Genomic DNA, 13,011 nt, shown 5'->3' on the forward strand with positions numbered 1-13,011 from the left:
CAAAATTTAGGAGAGTCTGTCCGATTTTTAAAAGTGGCGACCACTTAAAATGGCAATCAGATTTTCCATTTTAAAACACTGGCCAGACTCCCCAGGAACTTGCGGAACCTGCAATTCACCCGCCATTACAGTTTCCCCTGTTTATCAAAACTTGGATTTTATGCATCCTTAGGAATGTTTTTGAACAGTAAAGCAGAAGGGTGGGGGGTCAGGGAGTGGTTGGGTTGGGAATTAAATTACTCGGAAAAATAGAAATCACGTTAAAATAAAAATAAAGTTCAGTTTTCACTACGCAAAAAATTACTGGGTACAATTGAATCCCCCATATGATGTAGAACAGCCCATTCACAAATACGTTAATACTTGCTTGTAAAGCTTCTTAAGTTCTTTCTCCGTCCACTCCTCCTCACAGCTTATTGCTGAAGATGGTTTAAAGGGTGATAGTCTGTCGGGGTTGGACCAAAGATCGGATTTGTGCATCACGTTCTTGGGGAGTTTTTTGAGACTGTCATTCAATCTGTGGCGATATTTACTGCTCCTCTCTGGTTGGTTTCGGTCTCCAGGTTCATGGTCCTTATTCTCATTGTCGCTCTCTTTAGGATTTATGTTACCATTTATTTTTGGACTGACAATGGTACCCAATTCCTTACAGGTTTCTTGTTCTGCACGGAGAGATGATGATTTTCCTCTGCTTGAGCTGGGAGTAGATGGTCTCTGTTGTTTTCGAGTACTGCTACGTTTCATAGGACTCTCCCCATGACTGTTCTCCTTTCCAGACTCTGCTAAATGGTTCTTAAGCTTTGCAGTGCGAGAGAGAGGCATTGTGTCTGATGCAAGATTGGAAACGGTTACGTTCCTTCTAACATTAATCAAGTGTTGGTCAGAACTAGACGAATGCTTTCCGCTACCTGGGGAATGATATGAAGGGGTTTGTTTCTTTGTATCATTAGTCTCAGAGTGTCCAACTGAAACATTTTCCTCTTCAGAGTCACAAACCTTAGCCAAATAACTCTCTGGTTGCGTAGAACTGGCTAGCTGGCTTTTTTCCCCTGTGCCATGACCAGGATGCGAGTTTTTCTTTTGAGTGCTAGTTGGTTGCGGAGAGCACTTTCTTGAAATGGTTTCCTCTTCTGAACCCGGACATTCCATAATATCACTCAGTTGTTGTGCAGAATGGGATGTTTTTTTCTTCCTACCTAAATCATGAACAGTAAGAGTATGCTTCTTCAGAGAGCCTGATGGCTGCCTCCGTTCCTTTCCTGAAACATTTTCCTCCTCAATATCCTCGGATTCTGCTACATCTTTCTGTAGTTGTACAGAACACAATGGTTGCCCCCTTTTAACTGGGGCAGGTTTTGGGTGCGTTTGTTTCATCCGAGCTCTAGTCAGCTGCCTCAATACCTTTCCAGACTCATTTTCCTCTTCAGAGTCCTCAGGTTCTGCAAAGCTGCTCCGTTGTTTTGCAGAACGAATTGGCTGTCTCCTCTTAGCTGGGGCAGGCTTAGGAAGTGTTGCTTTTCGCCGAGCCCTATTCAGCGTTCGTAGTTCCCTTATGGAACCAGTTTCTGCAACAGAACCCCGAGCTTCTCCTAAATCGCTCAATGTCCGTGCAGAATGAGACTGTTGTCTTTTTGTACTTGGGGCAGGATTTGGAACAGTTGGGTTATTCTGAGTTTTGCTCAGTTTAGATGGCTTTCCTGAACTAATTCTGTCAGGTGACTCCTGAAAAGCTAATTGATCATTCCAAAACTTTAGAGAACGAGAAGGTAGTCTTCTACTTAATGTAGAATTAGATTTTATTGTTTTATTTGTTTTCAGACTTCTAGCATTTTTTAGTGAACGATTTAGTTGACACTTACGTGCTGGTAACACTTTTCTAGAGACTGGCTTTGGTTTAGTTTTACTATTCAAGTAAGGTATGTAATCATCAGAGGAATCTTGGTCTGACGAGAGCACTAGCTCAACGTCACTGTCTTCGGACAAGCACCTGGAGGAGCTTGAGGTGGCCTGAGAAGTCTTTTTGCTCCTGGTAGTTTTCGCCTCTATTTCTGGCTTCCCACACTCCACATTTGGCTCACTATCAAACATGATGTCTCTACCAGTGTCTTCTGAACTATCAGGACGAACTTTATGTTGCAATTTTTTTATTTTCAGATCATTTTTAGATTGCGTGGGTGAGAACAATAGTGGAGGAGAATCCTTGAGGTGACTTTCCTTACACTCCTCAGGGATGGTTAATAGAAGACTCTTCGAGCTGCTCAGAGTAGCCTTGGATTTTGAAAGCATTTCACGGATGTCTTTAGATACTAAAGGAGGAAAGTAAAAATATATCAAACAAAACAGAATAATAATTTGAGAAGACTATAAAATAACTCCCATCAATTTTTATTTTGTACTTGCTATTTAAGCCAAGGCTGTAAGGAGACAGACTCTGCAACATCTCGCAAGGAGAAATCCAGATCTTTTTCTCCATTACAGTCTTAAGTTTTTACACTAGATCAGCAATGATGAGACAAGAGTAGAGTAGAACAGAATAACAGTCATGTTTGGGATTGGTTTGTGTCCTCCTACAATGTCTGAGAAAAGCCGTAATTTTTGTGTGTGTAAAAACTCCCCTTAATCCTTCTACACCTAAAAGGCTGACCAAAAGGGTGATCTCTAGTCCAACGTGTGGCAATGAGAGAAGTCATGTGCAATAAATAGGTGACACCTCTGCAGACTTGGGCCGAGTTTACTAAAAATGCCTAGACAGGCAGCTCTACATCTAGAGTGTACATGCAACCTCATTCGGATTCCAAGGATAAGGGCACAAGTGGGGACTATCTGCAGAAGACAGGATGCAGATGCCCGCTCTCCCAAGCATGAAAGTGACAGTTTGGATGTGACGGTTAGGACACAGGCATTTTGCCCCTGTTGCCAAAGACTGGAGAGCAATGCAGACAGAAAAGGGTAGCAATCAAGCTGCTGGTAGCTTGGTCTTGCACTAAAGAGTTGAAGTTACTTGTCAACTGCAACGGATACACACAGGGAAGGATGTAGGGATGGGAAGAATGGAGCATCTGTGTATTACCCTGTGAAGATTTCTGATTGAGTCAAAAACCAACATGAAGAGAACACCAAGTGTCTGTCACAAATCTAGGTTGCAGTACTGAGTGAAGTGAAAATAAAAAAATAAGAAAATACAAATTCCTTGAGATGGAAGTTGTCCAAGGAGAGCATGACATAATGCAATGAAAACTAGGTACATGTAGATCTGCTGTATAATACTAGTTCCTCAAAGATATGTTCCTGTGCTTCTTTGTGACATATGCTATATCTGACTAGCCTTGTAATGATAGAGGAGGAACATAGGACTGGTAGTGCATGGTTCAGACAGAAGTTTCTAGGGTAAGATCCCTTATATACCAGCTCCCTGCTAACACTTCCCTTACATCACCGCCGTCTCTTCCTAGCTGCAAAATGCAATACCACCCCAACACTCTCCTAGGTAACAGAATGCTCCACGTAAGCCATTTCAGCTTCTTGAGGCTTCCACAGTAACCCGTGATCCACAAAGAACTACCAAATGTTGTCAATCTTAAGCCCTCATTACTTGTATTATTGCAGTGACTGGGAAAGGAGGACAAGAGATTCTCCAGGGACTTCATACTATTTACACCAGTGGTTCTCGACTACAAACACAGGTCATGTTTTCCTATAATCACGCACAGTGGAGTTCCTCCATTTTGCTCTGTCACTAATTATCCTACATGTTTCCACAGATAGAACTCCTTAAATCGTGACCTGTTGGGGATACTTGAGGGTTGGAGTGGAGAGCACTGGCTTACACCATGCATACAGTGTTCACTTGACAACTGCTGGAGCTAGTCATAGAGATGGAGGTGAGGGACACCCATGCTGGCAGCAGGTAGGCAGGAGATTGACGCAAGACACCATTAAGGGTGCTGCAATACTCTATTAGTAAAGGAAAATGGAAATGACTAACATTACATTGATATAAAATGATGCATTAAACTGGAACGTGTGTTGCAATCGCCTGTGCCCAACTTTCAATGCAGCACACGGAGGATAAAGATAAGCAAAGATGATGTACAATATCGCACTACTTGCGCATTTCCACTCAGTGAACATTCTCCTTACCCAAGACTTCTTACAGTTTATAGGTATAGAAAACTAGCCTCTCATTAAGCAGAGGAGAACAGAGGCCCCTAGTATATAACTCTACACTATACTTTATAAGGCGAACTCACCGGTAAGCCAGAAACAGATTCAATGTTATCTAACAATGGGAAAAACTATGCAGTGATGGCAACTACCATGGACTGCTTTTTTCCTATTAAGTTATTAAATTCATTTAAGGAATGAAGAAAAGGAAATCAGTCTCTCAGCACTTTCCTCCGATAAAACAAATTGGGGAAGTCATAGCAGTTTACAAAATAGAAAATAGGATTTTAATTACCTACCGGTAAATCCCTTTCTCGTAGTCCATAAGGGATATTGGGGGAATCTAGTATGATGGGGTATAGACTGGGTCCAAAGGAGCCAGTGCACTTGAAATTTTTTCAACTGGGTGTGCTGGCTCCTCCCCTCTATGCCCCCTCCCACAGGCAGTTATAGGTATAAACGTGCCCGAAGGAGAAAGGACATATATGAGAGAAGGAAATATGATAACAGAGTGGTGAGATTTACATACCAGCACACCACTAACATATAACAACCAGCAATGGCTGGTAACGGCAACAGCTGAACAGGTAACCACAGAGCAAGAACCTGCAGAAAGGTCAACGCACTGAGGCGGGCGCCCGACATCCCTTATGGACTACGAGAAAAGGATTTACCGGTAGGTAATAAAAATTCTATTTTCTCTAACATCCATAAGGAATATTGGGGGAATTTAGTACGATGGGGATGTCCCAAAGCTTCCAGAATGGGTGGGAACGTGCGAAGACTGCTGCAGCACCGCCTGCCCAAACTGGGTAACCTCTTTGGCCAGGGTATCAAACGTGTAGAAGTTAACAAAAGTGTTCTTCTCCGACCAGGTAGCAACTCGGCATAGTTGTAAGACAGACTCCACGGGCAGCCGCCCAGGAGCAGCTCACCGATATTGTAGAGTGGGCCTTTAGAGACTTAGGAACAGGCAAGGCTGCCGACACATAAGCCTGTTGGATAGTAAGCCTAATCCAACGAGCAATGGACTGCTTTGAAGCAGGACAACCCTTTTTCTGTGCATCGAGCATGAACAAAGAATCAGTCTTTCTGATCCGAGCAGTTCTCCTGACATAGATCTTCAAGGCTCGCATAGACTACAATGCCTCCGGAGGAGCACAAGCGCCAGAACCGGACGTAATCACAATAGGCTGATTCAAGTGAAACGCAGAGACAACCTTCGGCAGGAACTGCTGCCTAGTCCTGAGCTCTGCTCTGTCCTCATAAAAGACCAAGTATGGACTTTAACACAACAAGGTCCCCTATTCTGAGACACATCGAGCAGAAGCCAGGGCCAGTAACATCACCGTTTTCCACGTGAGGTACTTGTCTTCTACCGTCAGAGGTTCAAACCAGGAGGACTGTAGAAAATGCAACACTACATTCAGATCCCAGGGTGCTGTAGGTGGCATAAAAGGAGGTTGGATGTGGAGTACCCCTTGCAAGAAAGTCTGAACTTCTGGCAACACTGCCAATTTCTTCTGGAAGAAAATGGAGAGGGTTGAAATCTGGACCTTAACTGAACACAGACGTAAGCCTTTATCCACACCTGCCTGCACGAAACGGAAGAAACATCCCAAGTGAAACTCAGCAGGCAGATACGTGCGCTCCTCCAGATAGGATGATAGTGGTTTGACGTCACCAGTTTTCTTTCCTGAACCACGGTAGAAATAACCTTTTTGGAAAGGCCCTTGTGAGCTGGGATGTTCCGCTCAACCTCCATGCCGTCGAACGAAATCACTGTAAGTCCAGATAGACGAACGGTCCTTGTTGAAGATCGCTTCTTAGAGGCAGAGGCCAAGGGTCTTCGACGAATATGTCCAGAAGATCCGCATACTATGTCCTCCGAGGCCAATCCGGGGCAATCAGAATTGCCTGGACTCCGATTCCTGATTCGCTTTAACACCCTTGGGAGCAAAGGAATCGGAGGAAACGGGTTGACCAGCGTGTAAGGCCAAGGCGACGCCAGTTCATCCACTGCCCTCGCCTGAGAGTCCCTGGTTCGCAATACCAGGGAAGTTTCTTGTTGAGATGAGAAGCCATCATGTCTATCTGCGGGCAGCCCCACCGGTTATGACCTGCTGGAACACCTGCTGATGGAGACCCCACTCCCCCGGGTGGAGATCGTGACGACTCAGGGAGTCCGATTCCCAGTTGTCTACACCCGGAATGAAGATTGCTGACAGCTCTTGCATGTCTTTCCACCCAGAGGAGTATCTTTGACACCTCTCGGATGCAGGCTGTGCTTTTTGTCCCTCCTTGTCGATTGATATACGCCACCGCCGGGGTGTTGTCTGACTGCACCTGGATCGCGTGATCCTTGAGCAGATGAGAGGCCTGAAGCAGAGCATTGGAGATCTCCCGAAGTTCCAGAATGTTGATCGGAAGGAGGCTTTCGTGGGTTGACCACCTGCCCTGGAACTGCGACCCTTGGGTGACAGCTCCCCATCCCGCTTAGACTCGCATCCGTCATGAGGAGGGTCCAATTCTGAATCCCAAAACTCTGGTCTTCCAGTAGGTTGGAGGACTGTAGCCACCACAGGAGGGAAATCCTGGCCTGAGGTGACAGTTGAATCATCCGGTGCATCTGTAGATGTGAATCGGACCACTTTCTCAGGAGATCCAACTGAAATGTTCTGGCATGGAACATCCCATACTGGATCGCCTCGTATGAGGCGACCATCTTTACCAACAAACTTATGCAAAGATGGATGGACACTCGAGTAGATCGGAGCACCATGCGGACCATCTCCTGAAGTGTTCACGCCTTGTCCTCTGGTAGGAACATCTGGGCCACAGTATCCAGCAACATCCCCAGGAACAGGAGCCTCTGAATTAGCTCCAGGTGGAGCTTCTGTAAGTTGAGAATCCACACATGGTGTGACAGAAGTTGGATAGCGTGGTCGATATGGAGCAATAAAAGCTCCCTGGATCTTGCTTTTAGTAGAAGATCGTCCAGGTAAGAGACAACATTGACCCCCTGGACCAGGAGTTGGAACATCATCTCCGCCATCACCTTTGTGAATACCCTTGGGGCTGTAGAAAGGCCGAAGGGCAGAGCACGGAATTGGAAGTGATTTTCCAGCAGGGCAAACCGCAGGTACGCCTGATGAGGCAGCCAAATCGGAATATGGAGGTAGGCGTCCTTGATATCCAAGGAGACCATGAATTCTTGTTCTTCCAGGCCCGCAATCACTGCTCGCAGGGATTCCATTTTGAACTTGGAAACCTTCAAATAAGGATTCAAGGATTTTAGATTCAAAATGGGTCTTACCGAACCGTCCGGTTTCGGCACCACAAATAGGTTGGAGTAAAACCCCTTGCCACGTTGCGGCATTGGTACTGGAACAATGACGTGGCACTGGACCAATTTAGGCCTTAGCGGAAGCAGAAGTGGTGATCTGTTCCTGAGAACTGGTGCTTGCAGGCTTTCTGGACTTACCTCTGGTGCCTCTAGTCGCATTGGAGGCACCTCTGGCCTTAGATCGAAATCTGTGAGACCGAAAGGACAGGATAAATGGCCCCGGGTAGGAGCATCTCGCCGGCGGGGCCCCAGAGGGGAGAAACGTGGATTTTCCAGCCGTAGCTTTTGAAATCCAGGTATCCAATTCAACCCCAAACAGCCATTCCCCAGAAAAGGGGAGGGATTCCACACTACGTTTGGATTCTGCGTCCGCAATCCACTGACGCAATCACAAGCCCTGCGCGCCAACACTGCCATGGCAGAAGTCCGAGCATTAATGTTCCCCATCTCCTTGAGTGAATCACAGAGGACACGTGTAGTGTCCTGAATGTGTGTTAGGAGGGTCACCATAGTGACCAAGAGCATCTCTCCCGAGAGGCCCAGGAATGAATGGCATGGGTCATCCAGCAACCCGCAATGACCGGCCGTTGTGATACGCCGGCAACCATGTAAATAGATTTGAGTGTAGTCTCTATCTTCCTGTCCCCAGGATCTTTCATGGTAAAGGAGGCCGGGGCAGGCAGCACCGCCTTTTTGGACAGGCGAGAGACTAATACATCAACCCCAGGGGGTTCCTCCCAAAATTTCCTACCTGCAGGAGCAAATGGGAAAGTGTGCTAAAACTTTTTGGATACTTGGAATTTTTTGCCTGGATTTTTCCAGGCTAACTTAAATAGGTCATCTAACGCTGTAGAGTCAGGGAAAGTGACATTAGGCTTGTTTTGTATAAAGAAAAACAACTGCTGTGACGCAAGGTCCTCTAGAGGGGGCTTTAACTCGTCCCGTATAGCCAGAATTAGGGGTTCAATACCCTGAGCAGAATCGAGATCCCCAGTAATGGGATGCAAATCATACCCATCCTCCTGTATATCCTCATCCGTATCAGAGTAGAGCAAGTAACCCACACTTCTGTGGACCTGCCTGAGAGGAGGCTGTGCTGCATATGCCCAAACAGCTAAATTTGTAACAGCTTGCATTGTTCACAGGAAACAGAATCAGTGAATAATGGAGAGAATCTGGTGTGGCATACACTGCACAGCTTGTGTTTACCCATGTTTCAGAGTAAGCACAATAACATACACACAGACAGTTATATTGCAAGCCTGCCCTACTGTATGTGAGAGGAGACACACAGAGAGAAGGACACCAGCACACCCCTAAATGTACAGCCCCAGTGAGGCTGTCAGCTCACTATCTCCTATATATTTGCCCAACTCTGTGATTCTGTGCCTGGCCGTAACGCTGGGCGGAGTCACAGGCACAGATCTGGGCAGGAACAGTCCCCTCCCTCTCTCCGCCCAGTCCCCTCCCCATCTCCACCCAGTCCCCTGTCTCCCTTCTCCCCGTACACTCCCTGCCCCTGGTGACATCGCAGCCGCTGACTGTGAGCGGAACTCACACTACCCGCCTCACAGTCCTGCGGCTGCCGCTGAGTCAGGGGGACATGCTGAGCACTTGCAGCCGCACTCGCCCCCCCTCCCACCTGCGGCAACCACCCGCATCTGCCCCCCACCCGCGGCACTCCCGCCCTCTCCCCCTCCCGCAGCACCAACATCCGCGGCATCCACCCGTCACTTACTTTTATAAGACCCGGTGCGGTCGCGGGTGAAAAGGGGGCGTGGCTTCGCGTCCCGACCCCCCGTTTTCGGCACATTGTGGGTCGGGGGATACGGCCTTCACCCGGACACTGCTGAATCTGCAGTGCTGGCTTCTGCACTGTGACAGGAGTCGGCACTTTGGTGTCACCCATCAGAGGGTAACACCCGGGTGCGGGCCGCAAACCCTGCACCCACGTTGTGGCGCCACTGCACCCACCACCGCCCCAACCCTCGGAACCCCAGCAGCTGCCTCCCACCACCCAACTGCACCACCACTGCCCCATACCCACCTCTCCCCCCGCTGCATCCTCCACTCCACCCGCACGACCACCTCATCTGCCCCTCCTGCACCCACCCCTCCCTCATCCGCAACACCCCTTCTCCTGCACCCCCTCCCCCACCCACGCCACACCCCCAACCCTCGGAACCCCCGCAGCCGCCTTCCACCCCCCATCCGCACCACCACTGCCCCCCACACCTGTCCACCACCCATGGCACAACGCCCCCACGCCCAGAACCCCCCCTCCTCCCCTACCCACGGCACTCCCACACCAGCTTCTCCCACAGCCCCCCCAACCCTCCCAAACCCACATCACCCCTGCTCCCAACTCCCCACCCATGGCACCCCGACCCTCCACTACGCACAGCACCCCTGCTCCCGCACCCCCCCCTGCTTCACCCCCCCATAAGCGGCTCTGCTACCTGTGGCCACAGCACCTTGGTATCTTATCTACAGTGCATTGCTGTTACTCATCTGGTACTTCATAATGCAGACACTAGCAATATATACTACACTATGTTATTCATTGTGCCCTGCAGCCACTCTGCACGCCCTCACAAAGGCCTACGCCCCCTTGACAATCGCACGCCCTCCCCCCTTACAATATTTACCCACTGCCATAAAAAAAAAAACAGGTAATACTCCATATAATAACAACAATTATAGCACAGCTGAAGCCCGTGCAGGGGATAATGGATCGTAGCCCCTTGCAACGGTATTTTCTGTCTAACACCTTCCCTCTCTTTATCCTCTCCCTACCACCCTGCCTCTCCCTATCCTTTACCGATCGCACAGCGTTTCTGTACATTCCCTTTCTCCCCCCCTACGCCTCTCTATCTTATCTCAAATGGACACCATTTCTGTATGCCCTCTATACAGCCCTGCGTTTCTGATTCTGTTATCTACCGCCCTGCGTATGTTCAAAGGCGTGCAGAGGTTAACAGGGCGTAGCCCCTAACGACGGTGTGAAGAGCGTCCGTAGGGCGCGATGAATCACCTAGTATTACAGTAAACACTATCAAATCCTGTCCTAAAGAGGACCCAGATAGTGTACAGAAGCGGCTCCCCCTTTTGCTACACCCTGTATCAGATATCCAGCGTTGCTGAGGAATCAGGAAGTGCTGTGTGTGCGGAGAATGGCTGCAGTAAGCAGAGGAAGGCGCCAAAAAGCCTCAGGTCCCGCTCTGATGTAGCTCCGCCCACTCAAATGGCGCCGGATTTACATACATTTATTATACTGGCAAACGTCTCCTTTTGAGCTTAAAACATCACACAAGTGCTAGTCAAGCCCTGTTGTGCCAGTTCTACACGGGGGATCTTAGCGGAAACCTCTTCCCCCTCCCCCCCCGGGAGGGTCTTGTACGCCGCGCTCGTTGTCAGCCGCACTTTGAACCGGCGGACCCCTCCTAGCGGGGCCTCCAGTTTGTACTCACCATCGATGTCACCTTCAGGCAGCGTTAGGGGTGTGTGGAGGTCTGCCGCTGAACAACAACCCCTCAGGACGATGGTCCTGCAGCAGGGAAGCGGCTCTGAACCTCATAAAACCGGTGACCGCCCCCCCCCCTACCCCTCCTAACTCCCACGGAGCAGGCATGCGGTTGCCCAGACAGCATACCGAAAATAAAAGATTTAAAATTAATTGAAGAAAAAAAAACTCTGGAGCTGCAGAGATGTGCATCCTCTCCTGAGGGCACTTTTTGTAAACTGCCTGAGGGAGGGGGCATAGAGGGGAGGAGCCAGCACACTCAGTTGAAGAAATTTAAAGTGCACTGGCTCCTTTGGACCCCGTCTATACCCCCATCGTACTAGATTCCCCCAATATCCCTTATGGATGCTAGAGAAAAAGTCTTTAATCCTTAGAGTATGGACTGTGATGGTATAAACTGGGTGTGAGTTTGCATTTCCCATGTATCTAGAAGCACTATACAATTCTACAAGTCATTCAAACATCTACTTGTCTCGTATATTCAAGCATCACTTACACATTTTCACCTCTTCCTCAGAGTCTTGTTTCCCTTTGATAGACCCGGATGGGGCGTAATCAACACAGGTGATGTTGGAGATGGCCTGGAGAGTCTCTTTCCTTCCAGATGTTTTTTGCTGCCTCTCTGACCTCCAGGTCCTCGTATCTGGTTCACTTTCAACCACGCCTTTGTCCGTAGAGGCCTCTGTAGACAATCCATCGCAGTAAACTTGATTTTGCAAACATTTCCTTCTCAACTCATACTTGGAGCCAATGGGTGTGAGCATAACGCGAAGCATTTTCTGCAGACATTTTATACCTGTGCTTTCCTCTGCGATGTGCAGACCACGAGTTCCAGTAGAGCTCAGAGTACCCAATTTCAGATTTAAGTGGCATTTCGGGGCTATGGGAAGTACACAAATAAATCAAGTTGACTGTAGGAACTGGCTTTCATACAGAGGTATGCTGTGCGGTGAGCAACGCTCAAATAACTTTGTTCCCCCCACACAGACGCCAAGATATTGGCATGCAAAAGATAATTGAGTACTCTGTACTCCTATTAATATTCTAATTCTCAGTTCCAGCCACGTAAATACCAGTTTGTGAATAAAACAAACTATTCCTACACAATAAATAAATGATCTTTGATATTTCCATCCACCAGCGGGTAAATTTACTAAGGTGGGAGGTACTACTTAATATTTATGTAGCTGCTTCTAGAAGATAATCTATAGAATTCTATTGGTTGCTATGGGCAACAACACCAGTTCTTAAGAGACTCCCACCTTAGTAAAATTTACCCCCAGAAAGAATAACGAAAATATAGTGAACACAGATGACGGCAGAAATTGCTAAACTTAATGTTAGAACGACTTATCAAATTTTGCTGCAGTAAAGAGTTTAGGTTCATTGATGGCTCATTTGGTATTCAGCAGGTTCATCTACTCTCCAAAAATTGTGATACTGTATTACCAAAATCAGCGATACAAGGAGTATGCAATAAGTTTCCGGATTCACACAAAGTGGTTTCATTACAAAGTGAACATTACATTTTTATTTTACATTTTTAATTATTTGCCAGAGGAGTCTATGCAAAGTTGCATGTGTTCACCCCACTTCGTGAAGCAGCTGGACCAGTCTGAAGCAGGTATGTCTTCCACATGTTACATGATTGGAAGCTACAGTTGAGACAACAATTATCTGGTTGCTATGGGCAACATCCCATCTTAAATAGAACTACCATCTTAATAAATGTACCTAATTGTCTCCACTGCAGCCTCCAATCAATGGAAATGATTAAATTTATTAAGATGGTAGTTCTATTTAAGATGGGATGTTGCCCATAGCAACCAGATTCTACTTCTCATTTATCTAGCACCTTCTAGAAGATAAAACCTGGAATCTGATTGGTTGCTATGGGCAACATCCCATCTTAAATAGAACTCCCATCTTAGTAAATTTACCCCAGTGACTCAAAACAAAATCGAAAGCATAACGGCAG

General features: G+C 47.5%; 1 protein-coding gene across 6 annotated transcripts in view; it reads right to left on the minus strand.

Annotated features, from left to right (window-relative positions):
• The window catches only part of LOC134980629 (mis18-binding protein 1-like), a 142,888-nt gene that overhangs the window by 45,484 nt on the left and 84,393 nt on the right, over positions 1–13,011 (minus strand). For 4 of the 6 annotated variants that reach the window (XM_063947531.1, XM_063947530.1, XM_063947527.1 and 1 more), the window contains 2 exons: positions 11,530–11,913; positions 368–2,306 (listed from right to left, as the gene is read on the minus strand). In XM_063947531.1, the coding sequence (XP_063803601.1) occupies positions 368–2,306; positions 11,530–11,913 (2,323 nt within the window). The remainder of the gene's footprint in view (positions 1–367; positions 2,307–11,529; positions 11,914–13,011) is intronic. The other 2 variants (XM_063947528.1, XM_063947529.1) reach the window with 2 other exon arrangements.

This window comes from Pseudophryne corroboree, chromosome 12 (genome assembly GCF_028390025.1).
Source record: "Pseudophryne corroboree isolate aPseCor3 chromosome 12, aPseCor3.hap2, whole genome shotgun sequence".
Classification (NCBI taxonomy): Eukaryota; Metazoa; Chordata; class Amphibia; order Anura; family Myobatrachidae; genus Pseudophryne; species Pseudophryne corroboree.